The 12,567-nt window shown below is 43.1% G+C and overlaps 1 protein-coding gene across 1 annotated transcript in view; it reads right to left on the bottom strand. All coding sequences in view use genetic code 11, as the record gives it.

Annotated features, from left to right (window-relative positions):
- The window catches only part of EGR_08520 (RNA polymerase II subunit A), a gene marked incomplete at both ends in the record, with an annotated part of 17,724 nt that extends 5,492 nt beyond the window's left edge, over nucleotides 1-12,232 (bottom strand). Inside the window, 10 exons of the mRNA XM_024497769.1 lie at nucleotides 3,634-4,005; nucleotides 6,278-6,493; nucleotides 7,554-8,132; nucleotides 9,221-9,385; nucleotides 9,583-9,681; nucleotides 9,749-9,996; nucleotides 11,607-11,732; nucleotides 11,774-11,864; nucleotides 11,891-11,986; nucleotides 12,024-12,232. Of these exons, the coding sequence (XP_024347805.1) occupies nucleotides 3,634-4,005; nucleotides 6,278-6,493; nucleotides 7,554-8,132; nucleotides 9,221-9,385; nucleotides 9,583-9,681; nucleotides 9,749-9,996; nucleotides 11,607-11,732; nucleotides 11,774-11,864; nucleotides 11,891-11,986; nucleotides 12,024-12,232 (2,201 nt within the window). The remainder of the gene's footprint in view (nucleotides 1-3,633; nucleotides 4,006-6,277; nucleotides 6,494-7,553; nucleotides 8,133-9,220; nucleotides 9,386-9,582; nucleotides 9,682-9,748; nucleotides 9,997-11,606; nucleotides 11,733-11,773; nucleotides 11,865-11,890; nucleotides 11,987-12,023) is intronic.
- Nucleotides 12,233-12,567: the final 335 nt, after the last annotated feature.

Raw genomic sequence — 12,567 nt, 5'->3', positions numbered from 1 at the left:
CATAGCAGAGGGAGAACTGGCATTAACGCAAGAACGTAAAAAGTGGATGAAGGAAAGGGTGAGAGGGGTGGAGGAAGCGAGCAGGTGGTGTTGATGAGAAGAGTTAAGTTTGCGGGTGACTTGATCACGTCAGGGCATCAATGCAGGAGTATAACGAAAATTTAAAAGTGATTCGCCTAAGTGTAAGGATAACATTCTAATGCATTCTTAAGCTAAACAGAGCACGTGCCTAAACGTCTGCTAGCAGAAGTTAGAAGCCAAAACCGCCTTAGGTCTTTGATCTCTCGACAGTAGGACTGCCAAAGTGACAGAATTTCTTCCATAGTAAAAGCTGTTAGCTACAGAGAAAAGTAAAGGGGTTGCAAAAGCACCACGTCTCGGCCACTCGAGTTAGAATAATCTCACGGGGCGGTGAAGAAGAGTTAATTCAACAATGGTTATAAGGAACATGTAAGGGAAACTTGGTAGTAGGGAAATTTTTGGACTCCAGTAACAACTAACCAACTGGTCAGCCGCCCAAGGCGTAGTGCTGTTCGGTCTCCTAGCGTTTCAAAGCCTGTACCACATTGGAATGACAGACAAACTTAAGCATATTTTTTAGGGTGGCACGCATTTTCATATTTTTGTTAAAAACTCAAATATGTTTGATGTTTGCACCACTTCGGTGAGGAGATAGGTCAGTAAATACATGGGCTGTTGAATCTGGGAGAGATCTTAACAGGATGATGATGAAAGAAAAGCATTTTCCCCCTTGATCACAAAATGAATTCCAGAAGCGTCACATTTCCTGAGATTACATTAGAAAAGGCTTAAAGGAACAAAAACATTAAAAGGAAGAGCGCAGCAGAGTTTTCAATTCTCGTCTAATTGCTCTTGCAGTTGAGTATAGGAGTGCTGTCGCTCAGAGCTAAAGGTGCCAGCAAAACTTATTACTTAATCCCACCAAATAGGAGCTGTGTCTATCGGGCTGAATAGTGCAGGTAGATGGCATATACTGGAAGCAATTCATCTTAGTAAGTTGATGAATATTTCTCGCTCCCACTCATCGCTTATGAGTGGATCAGGAAATTCAACAATGGTCACAAATGATGTGATGGATACAGAGCGCTTCCGACATCAAGTAGGCTGTAACCAAAACCACTTCTGTAAGAGACGACGGCAGAAGAAGAAACACTCTAGTCAACTGCCTATGAGTAGCAAACTGATTGTTTTTTTGAAAAGAGTTAGAGACGTGCCCGACAAAGAGTTGTTTTAGAACTTGGAAGTCAACTGCAACTCTATACTGGGATTAACTTGTGCAGCGGAAAAACATGCATTTGCCTCCCACGCTGGCAATTTACATATTTCGCAGTAGCCTTCATGCAGGACAACAACTAACAGTAAGCCAACAAATGTCGGTTGGTTACATGATGCACTCCAGCAAGATTAGCCACCACTCCTCTCGCTAATCCGCAGCAATTCCCGCTAAGTAAGAATTTCAACTACTTTACCATGTTCCCTGCAATGGTACCAAGTCAACTCATTTCCGAATTGAAGTCTTCGGCCGAAAATGGGACTCCAACGATATATGACATCGATTCCCTCGATAATTAGACGATCCATCTGCACCCCGAAAAGGCTATTCAACATAGTGACAGCCATAAACGGTAAAGTGCAATGACTCGCAACAACAACCACAACATGAGAGGCGCGAGGGCCCCCGCGTTAGTGACTAAACTTAGAAATAAGTTGCTTGTTCATTTAGGTTTTTTACGAAGATTGGAGAGAAGTATTTCAAAAAATGAAGGAGGGGTGACATCACTTCCCCTGTAGTTAGATAAAAAACCTGAAGAAGGAACTATGGGATAGTTTAATGCGACCTCCAACATTCACCATAAAGACGGATTTACAAATTCTCCTAGGCATCTGTGATTGCCTCAGATTGTCATCCCCACCGATTAAGTGTGAAACACACCTACAGGTTTATGCATGAAAGGAGATAATCGTGTGCTCCCTTCACACCTCGCCTTCGTGTCGGCACACACCTTCCACGCTTTCTCAGAAGACACATCTTACATGAACTGGATCCCTTCCACTTCATCAAATAACACAATATGTGGACGAAGCCAGTGATGTTGTTTGCTTACTACACTTGTACTCCGATAAAGCAGGATCGCCTTCATCTTCGGTTAAACTAACTAACCCATTATCTAATCAGGCCCCACTTTTCCAGATGCTGAGTTGCATAAGGATAGCAATGACAGGGACGTGCGTCCCTTCCGTATGTCCGTTGGCACTTCGACGCGACTGTCCGCACTCGAAAAGACCCCATTCCATTATCATTGCGCCAAAAAGCAGTAGTAAAATGTCGTTTAATCCTTCCACGAAAGATGAGCCGGCAAGGGTCAGAGAATGGAGGTTCAATATCTCCTTCAAGCAGATAATTATGTAGAATGTCAGAAAATGACGTCTTCGGAAAGCATTTCGATTCTGCAAACGTCTTGCCAGTGTAGATTCTAAAGAGGCCTGTTTTGATGGTCACTTGAGCCACGAAGTTAAACGGCTTCTTAAAGTGAGTCATTTGAGTTAAGTGGAACCACTATAGGTATTTTTGATGTCACCTCTAATCACACACATCTCCCTCACGCGTTTCTCAATCTACCATCAATTTATGCGCTGTTTGGAGCCGCCTACTTTGCATTTTGGCATCGAGGTAAATGTTCACACACACACACACACGCACATACTGTAAACATGTCCTCAGTTGACGGGCCCGCCACTCAAAGATAATTGAGTGTGCCTTTTAAAGCAAAGAACATTCTAGGGTAAGGTGTTATTCACCCATCTTCAAAAAAGTTGCCTTTGCTGCAATCCTATTTCAGTGATGAATTGTTACAAACTTGGTGAACAACTGCAAGGCGCCTCTTCAACCTGTTTTTTCATCTTCTCTTTTCAAAGAGAAGAGAAACCGATCGTTGAACTTTTTGCAAAATTAAGACGAACTCTCTTCGCTAACATATCATATAATTAAAAAGGCATTTTCTTCTACAAACATTGGAGAGAAAACTGAAGCCCGCGTCTGAAAGACAAAACACAGCCACTACTGGTGAGAGCTGACTGAGGCTTCACAAGGCAGACCGACCTCCAGCAGTCGGTCACGTCGGCCGAGTATACGGTTGGGAGAGGGAGATGGAAATAGAGCAATGGAAAGTAAACTGCCTTATTGAGACACTGAGCGAGTAGGAGTCCACCCCCAAGCACAAAATCAGTATAGATTACAAAGGCGATCCCTTTGACCAAAACACCATTGCATTGGTGTGATCGAGAACGAGAGCCTTGACTTTCGCTTTCGCATGAATCAAGTGACAATAAATTGACAGAAGGAAAACTTGCTTATGCTCTAGTATGATATGACATGGAAAACGGAAGGTGTTCTCTTCTGTGATGGCATAACTGGATAAATTATGATATCAATGAGGGGAACAGTCGTAGAATAAGAGAATGAAGACATCTGTTTAAACCATATCCTTTTCTACAATCAACGGTTCAAATAGCTGAAATGGCTACCAAGGGCATTATTTATGCGAAATCTACTCTGCTGTTCGATTGGATTCACCGGGATTGGGTATAATGAAAGAAAAATGCATAGCTCACTTTGCAACCTCCATCACCGCCTCCGTGTCATCCCTCATGAATGGATGATGATGCTGCAATGGAAGTCGATATTGATGATGTCGTCGGCGGTGATGTTGATGATGACGATGTCGTGACCTGCCATGGAATGCGGTAGGTGAATTGGCATCTGGATCAAAGGCGTGAACACTGTATTCATGATCCAGTGGGAACTGCGATTCGGGCAACCGCTGCCAGCGAAAATGCGAGGCCCACAGCCAACGAGGTGAGACAATGTGGATTAATGGCGGTTGGGAAGGATTGGTGGCACACTGTGCTTGGAAATTCCGAGCTGCCATCACCTTCTCCGTGTTCTGACGACATGCCACGAGGTGGGTAGTGAAGGCTCGATGACTAGCAAGAGGAAAGTAAGAAAACGAAGGAAACATTAAGATTGGTAAAAGCAACGCTTTATGGAAAACCAACCCTCTTCCCTTCTCCTACATTATTTCAAAACGCTTAGACGCAAATGTTAAAAAAGCGTAAAACGAGGAAAAAAATAATATTTGCAAAATTGATTAGATTTATGGCATTCAAGGTTGTTTTCGTATGGTTTGTATCTTACTCAGGTGGTTTGGGGTCCTCTCCTGAGTTCAATAACCCCGAAGGCCAGCCACTTATCTCAAAGCTTCCATCCTCCCTCCTTTCATCATATATCTTCCATTTTCAGTAAACCTCTAAACAACGTAACCGAATAGCAGTTAGAAAGCTTTCTCATGGATGATGTCAGCAGGAGGTACACGCTTGGTTCCCATCTGTTTCCGTTCTTCAAACTACGCTTGCGGAAGAATCCACCATTCTATACAATACTTGACAGATGTCCAAATGGTTCACCTTCGTACTACTGCATGTGGATTTCGTGCTGCAGAGTGGATTCCGGCTCATTGAATATGTCCACGTTCAACCAGAAAAAGAATGTTTTTAGCACTGGAAAAGTGGCTCCCACACGGGTAGATGTGACTGGGTGCAACGAAGTGGTGTGCAAGTAACTTTCTCAAGAATATGCTATCTGAAGGAACTCGTCCCTGGAACAGAAAACACAGGACTACATCCAAACGGAAAATGGACAAGTGGTAGAAGTGCGCACTTTTAGCCCTGCCTCAATGACACCTGTTGTGAGACGGTATGCGTGATGCAGTAGACACACGACGAGGCCATCGACGAGAACGAACGCACGAAGGCTATGCGTGATAGGTCTACGCACTGCACTGTGCCTCCTTCTGACAATAAGCACACGCATTTGTGGATTTTGCGGTGAGATCTCACCATCTATTTGGGGCATTGGTGAAATTGTCACTGGCATTTCTGGCCCCCTCGATCTCGATGTTTCAGTGGCCTTCCTTTTTCCCCTTGAAGTCCTTTGCAATTATCCATAAGGACCCGTTATTGACGATCTGAGATCAAGTTGAAATCTCCCAACTCATTTTTCATCCTCTGTTTCAATTTGCTGACTCCATTTCACCTGCTCCGACTTCTGCTAGGCAATGTGGTCATCCTACCTATTTCGTCTGTTCCGTTCTCTCTCCTGTTATCCATTCCGTTGCGTGGGAGGCAAGCCACCCGTGTCGCGTCGAAGCGCCAACGGACATACGGAAGGGACGCACGTCCCTGTCATTGCTATCCTTATGCAACTCAGCATCTGGAAAAGTGGGGCCTGATTAGATAATGGGTTAGTTAGTTTAACCGAAGATGAAGGCGATCCTGCTTTATCGGAGTACAAGTGTAGTAAGCAAACAACATCACTGGCTTCGTCCACATATTGTGTTATTTGATGAAGTGGAAGGGATCCAGTTCATGTAAGATGTGTCTTCTGAGAAAGCGTGGAAGGTGTGTGCCGACACGAAGGCGAGGTGTGAAGGGAGCACACGATTATCTCCTTTCATGCATAAACCTGTAGGTGTGTTTCACACTTAATCGGTGGGGATGACAATCTGAGGCAATCACAGATGCCTAGGAGAATTTGTGAATCCGTCTGTGCTGGATTGAGCATGGGGGTTTCTTCAGAGGGCGTCTGACTGGTGTGTATGAATGTAGGGGTGATGGAGAGGTTCTGTGGCACACAAGTGGTGAATGCTGGAGGTCGCATTAAACTATCGCACATTTCTTTTCTTCTAAAATTAAGACGTTCCAAGTGTGTTAAATGAATTCAATTTTTTTCGAGAAGATTAATGAATGTTAAAAACTCCCAAAATGAATGATCCACAAAATTTGCTGTTAAAATAAAACCTTACCCCTTTTTCTCTGTCCAGTCTTCCACTTAATAGAAGTAGCCAAAATCAAGAGTTTAAACTAGCGAAGAAGTATTTTACAAGATTGAAAGCCGCTAAAGGACCGTTATTCCCCTTAACACGCGTCGACATTTCATCCTAAACCTCCAAAGATGAATTCGGTAATTAAGAGTTTCCAGAAAACTGACGTCTCCGGATGCTACAAATGCCTAGCGGAGAGATGTAACACTTCGGTAGACTAGAGTGCAAAATCACGTCACCCTCTTCCATATCTAAGACGGGTTGGAGACAAATGAAGCAGCCAAAGAGTGCCAAACAAAAGAGAGGTATCCCGCAATATAGTAGAATAGCCTCAGCCACCAATCACAGAAAACGATCGAAAGAGCCAGCAAACTAACCCGGCGGCCCTACTATGCGCAACCAGCGGTTGTTTGGGCAAACGCAGACGGTTGTGCAGCGTAGCACCTAGGCCGAGGGCAATCTGACCGGCAAGGGAGTCGCGCGCTGGTCGGTTGCGCGGTGTCAGTCCCGAGAGTGTGATGTGAGTGTTGGGGCCTAGCACCCGGGCTCGCATCTGTGACATCACGTTGGCCACGTGGGGAATACCTGAAAGTCTGGTGTAGAGATGAATATATTTTAAAGAACTTTTGAGAGACGCGTTTCGTTTGTAATTGACCTAGGATTCAGTGAATTTGGCACCATATATAACAGCCTCGGTTTTGAGTTACGCATTATTTGAATGATGCGAAAGTAGAATGGGGCTTTGCTTATCCCACCTACGTTAGCAATCTCATGATCCTTCTGTGTTTTTATACTAAAGTTCGAAATTCAGGCCTTTTTGAACGCGGTTGAAGTACCCCAGCCTCTCATGAAATGCTGAATGTGAGAGTACACATCATTCCCTTGGGCATTCTTCTTCAGGTACCCTTGATTTTACAGTAAGATGGCGCTAATCCAGTCTGCTTCAACACCATCACCCGCATAATGCCCTCGGGGATGACGCGGGAGCGAGATGTCCCGAACATCTCTATTCTGATAAAACAGAAATGACGGCTTTTATTCACACCTCAGAGGTTTCGTTCAAATGCATCGACTCGTCACCGTCGAAGGAGGGCATCTATGGCAGAAAATTGAACACACAGAGACGCATAACAGAGGAATATCTTAAGCTTAAATCGAAATGTAGTGATAAAATACTTGTTTTAGCATAATTATATTTAAGCGAAATATGAGGAAGACTATTTAGATTTGGTTTTGGACTATTAATCATGCAAAAAAGCGGCAGACATACAAAATGTGTTCTCTGTAGAACAGGGTTCAGCGTTTGGGAAGGCTAGGGAAATTAGCCCTCACAAACTGATGGACTTATCTAAATCTACGAGATGCGAAACGATCATTGAATTGGAAAGTTTTCAGGCTGCGCTGCATTCATCGGCGGCTTAGTTTCAATTCACTTAACTATCCTCTTAGTGCCGATATGGAAGAGTGACAAGGGGAAGGGCCAAAACGGGATCTTGCAACAGAGTTATATTCACTTAAATCGTAAACAGGGATGCAATCTGCTCATTCCCCCGTGCACCCTCCAGACACATTCTATTTCATCAATTAATGGGAACAAAGCTGACTGTAAAATTGTAAATAAACAGCGAATAGACGGAAAATTGGCCGTCCCACCTAGAGCCTTCCTCCACCGGTATGTTGTGTGCCTTGCGTTGTTTCACCTCTGCCATGTACTTGTCATACGCGCGGTAATAACGCCGATGAATCTCGGTCAGTATCTCCTCCAGTCTAAGTAGATAGTCCGAGTCAAAAGCATCCAGGGCCTCCTCATTCATCTCGAAGATCGATTGGATTGGGGACAGTGGTGGTGGAGGTGGAGACTCGCACAATGGTGGATAGTCCAGTACTTCTTCCACCACTTCCGCTTTATCCTTTATCAGTGCATTTTCCGCTAGAGGCTTCAACCTGACTTCTTCTTCAACGGACTTGGAGAACTCTGTTGGGGATTTCGTCTCAGCTTCGTAGTCGGTGCACTTCGGGGATTCAGACAACTCCTTTGATTCCACCAATTTCAAAGGTGCACATTGTCCCATGAAGGCTGGGGACTTTTCCGTTGATTTTGATGGTTCCGGCAAAGACCCTGATGGTACCATTTCTTCTACATTTTTTGATGGAGAGGTTGGATGATCCAAGGACGTTTCAATGGTTTTATCAGCTGGTTTCAGATCGATTCCAAGAGCGCCGAGTTTAGGTCTAAGCAAAAAAACAGTCTCAATTTAAGAGATAGTAAGGAAAGATGCCCAACTGAACAGTATGTTAACACACATTCCAAAAAACAACTTTTGTACAAGCAGATTGACAATAAAGATATGCAAGAAGTCTTCAGCTTCTGAGCAGTTATGTAGGATTTCCAAATCTGTATTTTATTAGTGTTCCTCCTTGCTAATAGTAGCCCGATCGGCCTAGTATCTAGGCCCTTTCACGCATTGGCACGTTACCTACCAACGTCACACATGACCCACCGATGTTCTCACCTGAGCTTGGCTGGTCACACCAAATCGGAGCACAGACAAATTTGTTGACCTTAAGACAATAAAATAGATACAAGACGTTCCTGGTGTGAGAATGACTTTACATCTACTTTTTTGACTAACAGTGCCACATTTGGAAAGTATATGAGCAGTGGTCGGTTTTCCTCCAAGATCCTAGTAGTGAATGTGTTAATAGTCCCTACAATAGTGAAGATTCATTGAAACAAAGATTCAAACCACTACACAGACGTGTTCACATGTCAAGTGGGTCTTAGAAGCAACTAATCACCCCCTACTGGTAACAATACAATCCAATAAATGGCTATTTTTTCATTAAAAAACAAAAAAAATTGTGAATTTTGTCCTAAAAGCCCCATAATCCAAACCAATTTCCTATTTTTTCCATTTTTTATAACTTATTTGGCCCTAAAATGTGTATAAAAACATACTACTAGAATCAACAAAGTAGCATGTCTTGAAGTCTATTTTGTCTCCACAAGACAAAAAAGGACCAATTAAGCCTCATACCTCAAAAAGAAACAGATTCCTTCCGTGGTAGCTAAGCGCTAAAGCCATCAATAAAAACCATCCGAAAGAAACTTTCTTCATTGCTGCAGATAAAATCCTGATGAAATAACCAAGCGAAAGTCAACGTAGACAGTTTAACAATGCGTGCGTCGTGCAAGAAGTGGAGAAAAGTTATCGAAGGATTTAGATGTTTAATTACTTATTGGGCTTCCGAGTAGCAATAAGTACAGTAGAAAATGGCATAACTGTATGGTAACTTCAAAGCATGAAAGGGCAGCTCACATATTTGATGAAGATGGCCCTTCCTCATCTGAGGAGTTTGAAGTGTCCGTCGAAGTTGAAGTCCCCGTAGGCGAAGGAGGATTAAAGGCGCGGAAATCAGGCATTGGCATCATAGAAAGTGGCCGTCCTGGTGGCCCATTGATATCTCCCACCTCAGGGAAGAATCTAGCAAAAGCAGGAACAAAATCGTTTAACCTCCAGACCGATTGAGGAAATTCAAATTTCAGGAATCATTCTATTGGCCGGGTTCTCCAACCAACCAAGCGTGCCCACAAGTGCTATTGGCTGTAGCGTTGGGGACCAGTTAGTTTACATAGGAGAATATGCTACTACGCAGGGTTCAGAAAGTAAAACTGACGCACCTGTAAGGCTGAACTTGGATTAGGTTAGGTGACCAATCCCAAACATCACCTCGATCATCGATTATGCAGACTAGGTGAACACCTCTGGGAAATAATGCCCTGGAACGAAAAAAAAGACTCAATTTTAAGGGAGATTGAAACGAGCAATGGCGACTTAATAGAAAACGCATGCCTGAGATTAGCAGATTTAGTGACAGGATTGAAGCACTCGTCACGGGAGAGGATACGCTGACAGAAGTACTTGCGTTTGGGGTCGAGAATACTGGCCAGCTGGTGAGCGTAGGCGCGATTGCCGAAGGTGCAAATGTGCATCTGAAATCGCTTTACCATGCGACGCAAAAACTTTCCCAAGTGAGGTCGGAATCGAGTGTGGTACATCATTTCGCAGCCAGCCAGGTTGAATCGGTGCACATTCTACCATTCAAAATCGCCAGGTCTTTCAAGGGTTAATAGACAAGGTCTACTTCATTAATTTAAGCAGTAAATGTTGCATAAACGAGTAAATATACAATATCGTCCAAAATACGCGAAATTCATCCGAACTATATGATTTCAAAACAGTTTAATGTATCCCTTATATCTACTCTAAAAAGGTGCCTACCCTTGCTCTACCGTCTGCCACCTGACTTAAATGCAAATTGGACTTAATCAATGTGATCCAAGCTTGCCCGCTTTGTAAACCGAGTTAACCTCGGTTCTGAGGTTAAAGAAGCTTGTTATGGATCATGTGCAGAAAGCGTGGTAATAGAATGCCCCGATCAGAAATGATGCAAATCTGCTATTTGATTCTAGTAAAGCGCCACTCAGAATTAGGTGCATTGCATCCCAAAAAACTCTAACCTTGATACTAATAAAGAATTATGGCGCTATTCCAAACTTAGCACCCAGGATGGGAGATGATGCCCCATCCTCATTGCTGCAAGTAATGATTATTATCCTTCCGTGACATTGGGTAAGCAAATCCGAAAGGGAATAGTGGTCGAAACACAAAGGGAAGCTAAAAACAGAGATGAGTAGAGCCGTTTCTTCACTTCGAGAGGCAATGTGTTGTAAAGGCGGAATTCGAGACCCTATCTCTCATTTGAATAGAAGCCTAGATTGTGAGAATGATTTAGATGCGTTTGGAGAGCCATTTTCATGGCAAATCGGGTGTACGTCTCTTTCCTACATCGTACCACTCTCCTTCTACAAAGTTCCGAGAAGAGGCAAAAGGCACGGTAACCCTACCTAACTCGCATACTCTGCGTCTTAATAACGTTTCCTTGCATAATTCAGTCGGTTTCAACCGAACAAATCGCAATTCCATATTGTTGCTCAGTTTGAATGTCCGCTTTTTACCTAATTTCAAATCGGACCACCCTGGAAAGGATGTGAAACGGTGGCAGGACGTTCAAAAGTGGTGCACTCAGTAAAGTTATTAAAGATCGTCTAGTCCACACGAAACGGTGCTTCTGAAATCGAAAGGGTTCAAAAGAACGGCCTATGAAATCTTTCGCGATGAACTCCATGAGAATTAAGCAAGTGTGCATTCCTATGATCCGGACGAACATGAAAAATGAACTTTTGAAATGCGACTCCAGCCAGAGCCGAGTTTCATCGCTTTAAATTAGGCCGAAAATAAAAGTGGGTGCAATCACACAGCAATTCAAAAACTTCGCACAAGTAACCTTAAGCTAAAATTAGCATGAAGTGTCAATGACACTGAAATCACTTTGGAGATGGTGATTGGGCCTAGCACTTAAAAACCCAATCTTGAATTTGAAGGAAATAATGCGTTAGAGCGTATTTCACCTCGTTAATGCGATGTATTTGCCTATTTTAGTTGTGGCTAAAAATAAGGGTCATAATTAGGAAATTTAGTTTTACTTGCGGGGAAAAAATGCAATTAAGGTAGCATCTTAGTAGGCCCGCAGATAACGTTTCTAGCTAACTCTATTGGCACGTTAATTAATAGACCAAACGAAAACTGCTATTGGTTTTTAAAATGAGCAACAATTTCCGTCGCTAATTGGTGGAAAATTTACCTTATAGCGGAAGGCATGAGGGGTGGTAGTTGTATGAAGAACTGTTTGGTCCAAGTCAATAAGTAGGGCAAGTTTCCGCGCAGTCAGAAGGGATTCCTCGTCTTTAAGAGCAATTTCGGCAGCAACCTAGTATTTGTTTGAGTAGAAGTAGGGAAATGGCAACATACTGACTCACTGACGTGCAGATCGGGAATCATGTGCACCATGGGGATGCTTGCAGATGCTGCAGAGATTCTCTCACCGCAAACACCTCCTTCTCTAATTTGTTTAAACTCAAAAATTACAATGTTACTAACTTTCTCAAATTCGCACCACATTCTGCGCACAAGTCTCGCATTACTACGTGATGCCCACATCCTTCGTACTTAAACAAGGGCTGGCTGAAATTGATGTTAGTGAAGTGGTAAATGGACAAACTTAGGCCCAAGTGTACAGCCCTCCTGACAAAGCATTGTCACCTTGCCATAGCCTGGGCCATTTATACTCATTTCGGGATGTCCAGGCGCTTCCAATGTGCATACTATGGTGGAGGGAGTTACGGCTTGACGCTTCTTGACCTTAACTTTCACAACCTTTACAGACTCATAGTCCTCAGGAACTTTGACAATCTGATCGGGAATATTCATCGGAAGCCGGTTTAGTAATACCAAGAGCAGATAAAATCAAAGCACAATCGCATGAATGTGCACCACCCTCATCTGATTCGTTGAGATCGTATCCTTGCTAGAACCGCTCTTCCTTTTCTAAATATAAACAAAATGTCAAATCAAATATAACAACTTTCTGTAAAAAGCTTGTTCATTTGATACTTCTAATGTGTTTGAAACTTTTAAATTGTCAGTAAATTTAAGGTAATAACCTTTTGTAAGGCTGTATTTGTTGGGTTCAAGTGTGAAGTGCATAAATAGTAGATATCCTAATGAAAATTAGAGCATACTTTACTAGCTCTGGTGTATTTTGA

The sequence above is a fragment of the Echinococcus granulosus genome (genome assembly GCF_000524195.1).
Source record: "Echinococcus granulosus chromosome Unknown EG_S00109, whole genome shotgun sequence".
NCBI lineage: Eukaryota > Metazoa > Platyhelminthes > Cestoda > Cyclophyllidea > Taeniidae > Echinococcus > Echinococcus granulosus.
The sequence above is the reverse complement of the archived record's forward strand: the minus strand, read 5'-3'. Positions and strand labels throughout refer to the sequence as shown.